This window comes from Maylandia zebra, linkage group LG12 (genome assembly GCF_041146795.1).
Source record: "Maylandia zebra isolate NMK-2024a linkage group LG12, Mzebra_GT3a, whole genome shotgun sequence".
In the NCBI taxonomy this organism is placed as follows: domain Eukaryota; kingdom Metazoa; phylum Chordata; class Actinopteri; order Cichliformes; family Cichlidae; genus Maylandia; species Maylandia zebra.
The window spans coordinates 29,264,567-29,274,991 of NC_135178.1; the positions used below are offsets into that span (position 1 = coordinate 29,264,567).

The 10,425-nt window shown below is 37.3% G+C and overlaps 2 protein-coding genes across 3 annotated transcripts; both read left to right on the forward strand.

The window, feature by feature from the left end:
• Nucleotides 1-147: 147 nt before the first annotated feature.
• Nucleotides 148-1,937, forward strand: epgn (epithelial mitogen homolog (mouse)). The gene is made up of 5 exons (XM_004546958.4): nt 148-288; nt 525-653; nt 948-1,068; nt 1,195-1,350; nt 1,442-1,937. Exons 1-5 carry the CDS (start codon nt 255-257, stop codon nt 1,494-1,496), a joined length of 495 nt encoding a protein of 164 aa, XP_004547015.1. The 5' UTR covers nt 148-254; the 3' UTR covers nt 1,497-1,937.
• A 1,054-nt stretch (nt 1,938-2,991) lies between these two features.
• On the forward strand, nt 2,992-10,000 carry LOC101481723 (proepiregulin). Of its 2 annotated transcripts, none has more exons than XM_076891024.1 (5): nt 2,992-3,128; nt 5,708-5,791; nt 6,392-6,518; nt 7,021-7,082; nt 8,381-10,000. In XM_076891024.1, exons 1-5 carry the CDS (start codon nt 3,089-3,091, stop codon nt 8,410-8,412), a joined length of 345 nt encoding a protein of 114 aa, XP_076747139.1. In that variant the 5' UTR covers nt 2,992-3,088; the 3' UTR covers nt 8,413-10,000. The 2 variants fall into 2 exon arrangements, with proteins under 2 accessions (XP_076747139.1, XP_004547014.2); XM_004546957.3 differs by having other exon boundaries at nt 2,995-3,128; nt 7,021-7,167.
• Nucleotides 10,001-10,425: the final 425 nt, after the last annotated feature.

Below are 10,425 nucleotides of genomic sequence, written 5' to 3' on the forward strand. Positions count from 1 at the left end.
CAGTGTTCTTCAGAAGCACTTGCCTCTGGGGATCTCGTGCCTCCCCCATAGGCTTTGTCTCTGCATGCCTATGAAGTAAATGATTTGATTCAAGTCGAGTATCAAAAGGAAATACTTTTCATTTTTCAAAAGAAAAAAAGCCTTCAGTGTTTTGATTGGCTGTGCAAATCTGGATAAATAAGCTCAGCGCAGACCTGTTGGTCACACCTGTGCAGGCAGAAGGAGCTGAACACATCACATCACCAAAGGACAACATGGTCACACAAAGACAGACGTACCTGGAGAAACGTAAGTTTCCAGTTTGTTCTGTGATAGAGCCATGAAGCAAGAAAAAAAAAAAAAACCTTTTAAAATAAAACTTTCATAAAGCTTGACCTAGGTATTTTTTTTTTTTATGTATAAATGATAATAGTAAAGGAAGAAACTTGTTAGGAAAACTGAAAAATGCATAGAGTAAAAATAAATCATCTATATATTTAATATTTAATATATTTTCTACATTATTTTCTTTTTTTCTTTTACAGCGTTTCTGCCGGCAGTGACGGTGCTGGTGCTTTTGGCTGCAGCAGGACATTCTGCAGTGGTGAATGATAATCTCCAGACCAAAGCACCGCCTCTGTCAAACTCATCTCTGACCACTCAGTTTAGCAACAGTGAGTGTTTTAAGTTTGAGTTTTGTGACGGTGTAGAAACACATGGCATTACAGTGCTTTATCCCTGACATATGAAATCTACAGAGCCCCAAATGTCCCCAGTGACGTCACGATATATGCTTGTTAAGTTGTGGGCACAAGGTTTAAGGTCTTATAACTGAAGCTTATCTGAAGACCGGTGTCAAATAATGCCGCCTGTTAATCAAGGAATTAATAATAAGAATGAATAATTAAAGTCATATATTTCTGTTAAATTTTTGTTTATGTTGATTGTTTTATTCTCCCTCTCTGCAGGTAGCATGGAGTTGCCTCAAGTCCTACCTTTACACAAGCCATGTAGAAGCGAACATGCTTCTTATTGTGTAAACGGTGGCAAGTGCATGTATCCGCAAGACAGTGACAAACCTTCTTGCATGTAAGTTCTGCAGTTTCAGACAGTATCCACAGTAGATTTAGTTAATAATGATCTGTATGAAATTCTTCTACGTGTTTGTTCATGTTCACTTTTGGAATGCGCTCACATATTTTCTCTGATCTGCAGCTGCGAACCCTCGTACAGCGGGCCACGCTGCATGTTTGTGGAACCAATTCGTGGTGTTACTTTGCTTGATGTAGAGCAAGTCATTGGCATTATTTTCGGGGTGTTCATACTCATCATATTTTTGACGATCGCATTTTACTTCTTTGTCTACAAGAGGTGAGTATCCACAGGTTTTCGCGGTGTAATAAAGTATGCAGGAATAGTGGCAGTTCCATTTCTGATGTTGTTTTTGTGTTTCTGTTTTCAGGTGTACAGAATCGACGGTGCCAATAAAATATGCACCTGCTAAGACCTCGGTGTGAACTCTGCAGCTCACATTTGCTCATGCACCACCATCTTCAACATTTCCCCTTTCAAGAAAAGACAAACCACAGCATTTCATGAGAGTGAATCATTTGCAAGTCTACAAAACAAATAATATAATATATAAAAAGAAAAAAAAAATCCCTTTGACAACATTTAAATGGAAACACTTGACTGTTACAAGAGGTTATTAACAAGGAAAGAGCAAGCTCTATCAAATCTAACGTTATTTTTTTAACGATTGTTTTATTTTCATGTAAAGAATAAGAATGAAAAATTGTATATATTTATTGCAAAATTATGTTAAGTAAATTATTATAAATTATTATTTTCTTGTATTTAAAGTTTATTTTTTAATTAATTACAAAAGATATTTGTGTTATTTGAATTTCACTTTTTGCTACAGCCTTTTTACAATAAATATATTTTTGCTTTGATAATTGTGCGTGCCAAATATTTGACAGGAGATACTCCATTACCATTTTGATAAGGTAAAGAAGAATTTTTAAAACTGCGTAATTCCTGTTTGAGTTTCACTTATTAAGCTTTTGAAACGATAATGCTCACTGATCCCCAGACAAACTGTAAATGAGCCATTTATTAAGCCTAAAAAGGCTGCCCAAAGTCTAATTAAACAACAGGTTAACTTGTAACACGATGCTGTGAAAGGCTAAACATGCTTGAACGGCATATTTAGCCATGAAATATGACGATAAACTGGTCCCATTCTTAAACGGAGTAAATAAGCCCAAAGTACAGTAAAGGGTATAAGAAAAGTTCGGTAATTTTAATTAGCAGTGATTAAAGCTGAGATTAATATACGAGAACAGGAAAAAGAACATGAAGAATAAAACTATATTTGGACTGCATAGCTAATAAATGCTCAAACAGGCGACCTGGCCTGGACTTCTGCCAAATCAGTGTACCACCTAACTCCTTTACTCCAGATAATATATCTGCAATATATTTATAATGCAGCCTTCACATATGTATCCAGTTACCTATGCCATGTACGCTATATAATAGCCCTATCCCGGTCATGTTACAGAACAATTTTCCACTCACGCAAATAAGCTTTTATCAGTTTGGACGTTTCATAGGGTGTCTTACTACTTTTCAAATGATATGGGGTTTAAATGGTTTGCTGACAGCTTTTTGTTTAGTTTATATTTTACTGTGTCCACACTTTTGTCGATAATGGTACTTACAAACGCAGCAAGAGCCAGACTGCAGAAGAACAACATATTATAAGTGGGGTTTTTTTCTGCTTTGATTGGGGCTTTTTTTTTTAAATTGTGCTGTTACTAGCTTTAGTCAGTTATCTGAAAATTTCTATTACAATCCGCCTTTTATTATCAACAATAAAAACTCCTGTTTTATGGAAACCGGTGAGGACAGACATTCTCGGGTCTGTCCTTTCATTGAAACCGCTGAGAGGTGAAATTATCTAAATTACATGAGTCTGACACCACACCCAAACCGCAGGAGTAAAAGCCCACTGGTTTCCTATTTTCAAAAGAAACGTCACCTGCACCTTTACCTGACAGTTATTACTCGTCCTGCTCGTCCTACCAGCGAACTATCGACTGAGATGGGGATCAGCAAACTGTCAGTGCTCCTGTCAATTATCGGTAAAGTGTGTGTGCTTTTCTTAATGTTGACGTCTTGAATATTATTTTTATTGTTTTATTATTATTATTATTTGAGTTTGACGCGTTGACAGTGAATGGCAGGTCTGTTCAGGTATGGATTGAATTTAAGTCATCTCAAGGAACCCGGAGCGATGATCACCTTTAAATAGACGAAAAGCTCTTTCAAAGTTAAACTTAGCATCTACTGGAACGGAATGTTGAATTAAAAAAATAACTAAATGCAGTTACTAATGGTTGTAGCCATGGGAACACTGTTTAACAGCGTCAGTGAGTGACTCCATACTGCAAGATTTCATTAAGGCTGATGTGGGCGTGTACCCATTTGCAGTCTGACTTTATCTGTATGTATTTTTAATTTGTAGTAGGCTACAAGTAGAGTACTTGCACTTTAGCTGATGTAGTTTGATATAGAGGGTAGCTAATTTAGTTAAATAAAAATGCAAGTTTGTAAGCTGGTCACCTGTTATGTGCAAATCATGAGTTCTGTTGTTTTTACTTTGAAATTAATTTTAATACATCTGTTAAGTACCATGTACCAGTACAATATGCTGCTATCCTTCTGGGTTTGACTGATTCTGATGGTGTTATAGATGTTAATAGCAGATAGCAGTTGAAAATTGAACAGAGTAAGGTCTATTAAAAGATAATAAGGTGATACGATGTTAAGTTATGTAAAATAACTTTCCATACTGATGATTACTTTCACTATTAAGACTTTAAGTACAAAGTCCACATACTATTTCTACTGCATCTTATTTATCATCTTAGATATGTCTTGGTGTAAGATGCAGTTAATATGAATGATTTCTTTATTCATACTCAAAGCTTGAAAGCATAATCACCGCAATATAACATTAAAATCTAGCATTTAAATAGTTTTAGTGTTGATCTTCAGATTTCCTTTGCTGCTAATATTTTGGCATTCTTACCAAACTGACTTTTAAACTGGTATTTGGCACTTGAGTCAAAAGCTGAGTTAACTCCAATTATAGTGTCTCTAAAACCCTTTTTTGGCACGCCCCAAATCAGCCAAAAATGTTTAAAAATTCAATAAAATTCACGTGATTTCCATTCCACTCAATTTTGGTCAGTTAATATCAGTAAAAAGGGATCCAGTGTGTATATGAAATCGTGGTAACTTAAATAATACGATCAAAACTCTTTTATTTCATTTGATTTACCTCAGTTTTTTTCCCCCTGCATGGCTATGCATGCCACACATGCAGTGGCTTTATGTCCCACTGGTGGGGCCCACAGTTCAAAAACCACTGGACTAAAAGTAATTACAGAAACCATCCAAAGTTTTTCAGACAAATGATACTCTGTGGCATCTGTAGAGCCAAGGGAGGCTGAATTATTTTATGACAATTATTTTCACCTCAATTAATGTCTTGAGGTAGGCTGGTTGCTAGGAATGTGCAATTAGAGTGAGTCATTGGCTAATGATGTAAATGATCTGATTAATAGTGATTAATTAGTAATACGGGAAAGCTACTTCATCACTTCCACTGTACTTTACACCAGTCAACCATGTCAGAAACACCCAACAACCACCCTGAGCTCTCTAACTGAAAACAGAGAAAAATACCTCTGCAGCCATAACAACAGACAGGAACAGAAACCCAAAAAGGGAGCGATTTTATGGCGAGTATTACCAGATTCATAACCAGTCCTAACTAGACACATCTTGCATTCTGTTTGATGTGTTTTTGCATCCTGTCTGCTGGAATGTGGGCGGCTGCTAGTGCTGTCCATTATAAAGTTGTGCAGGCTAGTACAGGTATTTGATCCAAGTAACACAAGCTATACCTTCTTGTTATCACCTAAAACTGACAGGCATTCTCACAGTTTCTTTTATCCCCCTGCATATTTACAGTTTCTGAATTTTTTTTTAATGCTGGTGCTATGTAAATAAACTCATTCATCCGTTTTCTTAACCGTCTTCCTAAATCAGGTTTCAGGGCTGGAGCCTTTGCCAGCTTTCACTGTGTGAGAGGCTGGGTACACCCTGCAGAGAATGCTAAGCAAAACCAACAAAAACATGAATCATTTTGGGTTGTTGTGGAGTAATTAAAGGAACAGTCGTCCCTACATATAATTAAAAAAAAAAAAAAATCATAAAACATATTGCTGACTGACTGTACATATCTTCTCTGCAAGTAAAAATAACATTTGCAGCTGTGAAAGTCTGTGTTTGCATGCAAAACTATATCATTCCCTGACAAACTGGATTAGGTTAAATATATAAGAACCTGGGCAGCACATTTTTAAAATGTCCATTTTCAAATGACTTTTTTGATTGTTTTACCTTCTCAAGGCCTCGCAAACGCTTAAATAAAAACACCTGAAAGTTGTTACCCTGTACAGGGGGTGGCATGTTCACCTTGAAGGTGCACAAAAGGTTTTTGACCAGCTATTCTTAAGGTTGTTAGAAATTAGAAAATGCTATTGGTCAGCATTCTTTAGGAAAAAACTCTTACAAAAGGGCTTGCGTAGCTCATTGTTCATATCAGACTTATATCCAGTGTGAATAATGAGGATTTGTTTTTATCTGACAGGTGTCATGATGATCTGGCCGTATGTACTCACCGAGAGTGCATCACCCAGAGTGCCGTCTGCAGATGGTGCTTCTTTGCCTGCAGGTATTCAGCTCTACAGCTGCTGTGAAGACATTTTATCAGCCTTTTTATAGCATAGTAAATCAGAAGATTTCAAAATTAAAATGAAACACTGAGCACCTGGAGTTGAAACAAAGTGGGGGCTATGAGGATGAGGTGTTATACAATTAGTCAGCTATTATTTTTTTTTTATTTTTAAATGTTTCCTTAAGTTACAATAAGGTGAATATATCTGCATCATTGACTGGTAGCACAATAAAACCACACAGATAAATGTTACTTTCTTTACACTTCATAGATAAAATGATTGATTAATGGCATTAACTGTCAATATTAACTGACAGATGCAGCCCCAAAATACTACTTATTTCATTTAATGTACAATTATTAATAGAAAGGATATAATGTTAGATATAATAACCTTCAGAAGCCCTTTACATTAAAAATAAGACAATGAAGTAAATTATTTAGATAAAACAAATGGAGGATATTTAAATCTAGTAAACAAATAAGCCACAGCTCAGGTAAAAAGTAACATCCACAGTACTTTTTACCTGAATGTACACCGATTCATGCAGGTCTTATTTTTAGGAAACGTTTCCAACGGCTTGTTGTTTGTTTCAGGCCAGGGAGAAAAGCAACAGCATGTGGTTAAGCGGTCGATGCAGAACTGTGAAAGCGCATATGACAACTACTGTTTGAACAACGGCCAGTGCATACTGCTCGTGGACATCAATGAACACCACTGCAAGTACGATCGTGTGTGTGTGTGTGTGTGTATGTGCAAGGGCCATGACAAATAATGGGAGGAATACCACTCAAACCAAAATTTACACACTAAAAAAAGATAGTACTCCATGAGATGTGTCAATCATTGCTATCAGTCAGCATATCAGTAGTTGGATGGATGATTGAATGTTCAGGATGCATACTGTCATGTGGTGTAAAACCTAAAAGAACCAGGCCAAATCCAAACAAACAAATAACATAGTGCTGGATAAATGGAGCGATAAGAAAGAGAGCCCAAGTGCTGAGACAGCCAGTTCTTAAATGCTCCAGGGAGACTGACCAGGTGCTCTCAGTTACACGGATTAACCCCACCTACCAGGAACCTGCACACACACAGGGACAAACAGAAAAAGCAGCAGGCCATGGCAGAGGGCTGTCACATGTGGCTATGTGGGTGGGTAAGTGAATCTGTGCTACTTTGTCATCATGAGTAGTTATGCATGACTCGTCTGTTTGTGTTGCAGGTGTGAGACAGGCTTCATTGGTTCCAGGTGTGAGAAACTGGAACTTGTTTTGGGGCCAGAAGGTGAAAAGCAAATAATTATCATCATTTTCTTCATGATTCTGCTGATTATTGGATTGGCTGGAGCTCTGTACCTTTTCTGCAGATGGTAAGGCTTTGATATTGTCACGGTCTGGCTAGGGCAGACCGTATGTTGCAGGGAAGGACTCAAGCGCAGACCGAAATGAGATATGAATAACAAAACATTATTTATTAAGGCAAGAAACGAGGGTACAAAATAATAGGGAATCGATGAAAACTAAACAATAACCTAAACTGGGTGAACTAAAACGAAACATACAAAACTCTAAACATAACGAACTGACAGGGATACCTGGAGCGGAGACATAGGAACAACGGAGCAGTACAACGGACAACCTGACAAAGAATGACTGAGAACACACAGACTAAATGGACACAGGAGGATAATGAGGGAAGTGGCAACACATGGGAACCCAGCTGACACATGAACATAATTACGTCACAGGGGGAGAGTAACTGAACATGATGAACACAGACACACCAGACCTCTTCACAATAAAACAGGAAACACAGTGAGATATAGACATGACAACCTGAACTGACAACATAAGCCACAGACATGAAATACATGAAAAGCAGGGGAGACTTAACATAGTGGGAACACGAGGGGTAAAATTAACTGGAAACAACTTGGCATGATAACGATGAACTTAGGAAACCTGAAGGCTACATAAACTAAACACAAAACGCTGGGTCAGCAGACCCAGGATCATGACAGATATGTGAATGTATGTGACTATACGTGTGGTTACTTAGTAGGCCTCAAACTAAAGCAATGAGATTTCTTACAAAAACTGAACGCTGAGAACAAAGAGGAGCCCAGAGCAGAAAAGAAACAGACTTTTGGCTCATGTGGATTATTTTAACATAAGCTGACCTCATTTGAAGCCATGTTGAATATGAGTTTTGACTGTTGCAGCAGTACATATGAAAAAGAAAATAATAACATTTTGTCTCCATGGAATATGTCAAAAGTAGGCTGCACATTAAGCTGCTAAAAGTCTACCACTAAAACTCTGAGGGTATTCGTGACACTACAGCTAAACCTACAGATCTACATTTTACTTTAAATATTGAAGTTCATGAAATAAAATCTTGCCCTCAGCATCCTGCTCCATGCACACGCACCAAACCACAAAGAACGGCTATGACTGAAATCCCATTTCAAGTTCCTCAACCTTCATTGTTGGTTATATTAAAGCATGAAATGGTGAAATGCTACATCACCGAGACAGGATTTGTGTATTTTGAAATAAAATCAATATGTGTTATTTTTGTAGGTATAAGAAGAATAATTTTCGACGTCAGCTGAAGCTGCAGGGTTACAAAGGAGACGAGATGGCTTAGAGCATTTCACGCTCTCTTGCAACATCCACTGCTGGAAAAGGCAAATCAAGATTTCTCCCAGTTTTCTAAATGAAAATTTCAACATATCAAGAACATCCTGGCAGTTCAGTGGCTAGCTTAGTAAATTATTCCTGCCTCCTTTACACTGTACGTCACGTGGCTTTATCAAGCAGGCAGATCACCACAAAGAGGTTATAATGGTCAGCTTTGTGTGCGGTGGGATTGTTTTCCAGCTGCACTGGTTCTAAAGTTGCGGCACCTGTTACACTCAGTTTGAAAAGATGAATAGTTAGGCACACAAAAACAGTTTCTGTGGGTGACTCCGCCCACACGATACTGAAAAATTAATGGAAAATAAACAATTGTGAAGCGGTAACTATAGTAACTTGTAATGCAACAAAAAAAAAAAAATGTTGCTCCGAATTTGCTGATAACTAGCAGAATTGATCATAATCAATATAATAATGTAGTTTCCTCACTTTGGGATTTCTGTTTTTTGCTAGAATGCAAGTCTAATTTTAGAATATGAAAGGCTTTTCTGTGGTTCAGTGAGGCTGCGTTATCTTTTGAATCAACCCACTCTCAGATCCTAAAATAGAACTGGTTAAAGATGTTTTGTTTGTCTTCCAGTCCTGTCTACTCTGACTTAACATCCTAAAAAACAGATTAGGACTGTTTACACTGTGGTTTGAACTTTGCCTTTAATTTATGCTTGTGCCTAGCTTTTAGCTTTTATTAGATATCATTTTTTTGTCTTGCACAAAATCAAAATGGCCACTATTACTATTATGATGATGTCACTTTAAATTGGCCAATGAGTGTAAAGTTTTGAGCTTTAACGCTTGAAACTTTGTGTAGTGTGGAGGTTTCCTCATTCTTATAAGTTCAGTTGGCAATGTTTATATACTCTACAACCTCTGTCTGTGTTTGAAGCTACAAAGTATTTATTTTTTTTACTTTTACTTGTTTTTTTTTTATTCTTGTATCTTTCAATGTCTTCACTCATTCTTCAGGTGATAAGGCTGCAGCGGTGAGGCTTCAAATTCTTCTCAAGCCTTCCTGCAGTCTTCACATTTTTCTTACATGTCATCAATATCTCTCTTTAATATATATATATTGATATGTATTGTTTTTTTTTAATTTATTTAACTTTTTTTTCCCAATTTTTTTGTCCTTTACATTTTATACACATGTAAGAATACTTCTTGCTGTACAGTTTGCAAAATAATCTTTCTTGGGCAGTGTTATCTGGACTTGTACCAGGGGAAACATTGCTGTGCTGATGGTGATGCTGGCTTTTGCACTGCTGCTTCCTTCTGCGGGTTTGCCACAGAAATGCTTTGCAAATGGAAACCAGGTGGTAAGAGCCTTGGTTCTTCTGATAAAACTCTGAGAACACCATCTCCAAAAAGCTTTCCTTTGAGTTGTTCTTCATTTGAGTCTAATAAAAGACTGACAAATGACTACAAGTTACGTGTACTGTGTGCATCCAAACCATCCCTATTAAACCCAAATAAATATGCATGTCTGTGGTCATCATCTGACCTACCGAGTGCAGTGTCAGATGTCAAGTTAATCAGTAGCTTCATTTTACACTCAACCAGAGCCAATGATCCATTTTAACACCTCGCCTGGATCCGCTTTACATGTTCTGTATACCAATGAACAGCGACGATGACACGTAAACATTAACTCACCTGCAGCTGCTGCTCTGTTAAGACATACTTAAAAACACATTAGCATGCGCTTACACACGCGATGACCCACAAACACACCCACTCTGTGGTGGCCATTTTGTTCTAAACATAAAACCCGTGGATAAAGATATTCGAAATTCAGGAACTGCTGCTCTAATCCCTGCACTGTGCTATTACTTATTATTGCATAAGTAATAGTAGGCTACTCATGCAGTGAGTAATACAGTGGGGGAAGCCCCACTAAGCTGCATCTTCGTGTGTTCTTTAACAAACAAGTCTCA

What these genes read in the sequence shown, in the direction of transcription:
- epgn (XM_004546958.4), top strand. Translation starts at nt 255, where the DNA reads ATGGTCACACAAAGACAGACGTACCTGGAGAAAC. An exon ending in ACAGACGTACCTGGAGAAAC is followed by an intron (nt 289 to 524) that starts GTAAGTTTCCAG and finishes TTTCTTTTACAG; the next exon opens with CGTTTCTGCCGGCAGTGACG. An exon ending in TACTTCTTTGTCTACAAGAG is followed by an intron (nt 1,351 to 1,441) that starts GTGAGTATCCAC and finishes TTCTGTTTTCAG; the next exon opens with GTGTACAGAATCGACGGTGC.
- LOC101481723 (XM_004546957.3), top strand. Translation starts at nt 3,089, where the DNA reads ATGGGGATCAGCAAACTGTCAGTGCTCCTGTCAATTATCG. An exon ending in TGGTGCTTCTTTGCCTGCAG is followed by an intron (nt 5,792 to 6,391) that starts GTATTCAGCTCT and finishes TGTTTGTTTCAG; the next exon opens with GCCAGGGAGAAAAGCAACAG. An exon ending in CTGTACCTTTTCTGCAGATG is followed by an intron (nt 7,168 to 8,380) that starts GTAAGGCTTTGA and finishes TTATTTTTGTAG; the next exon opens with GTATAAGAAGAATAATTTTC.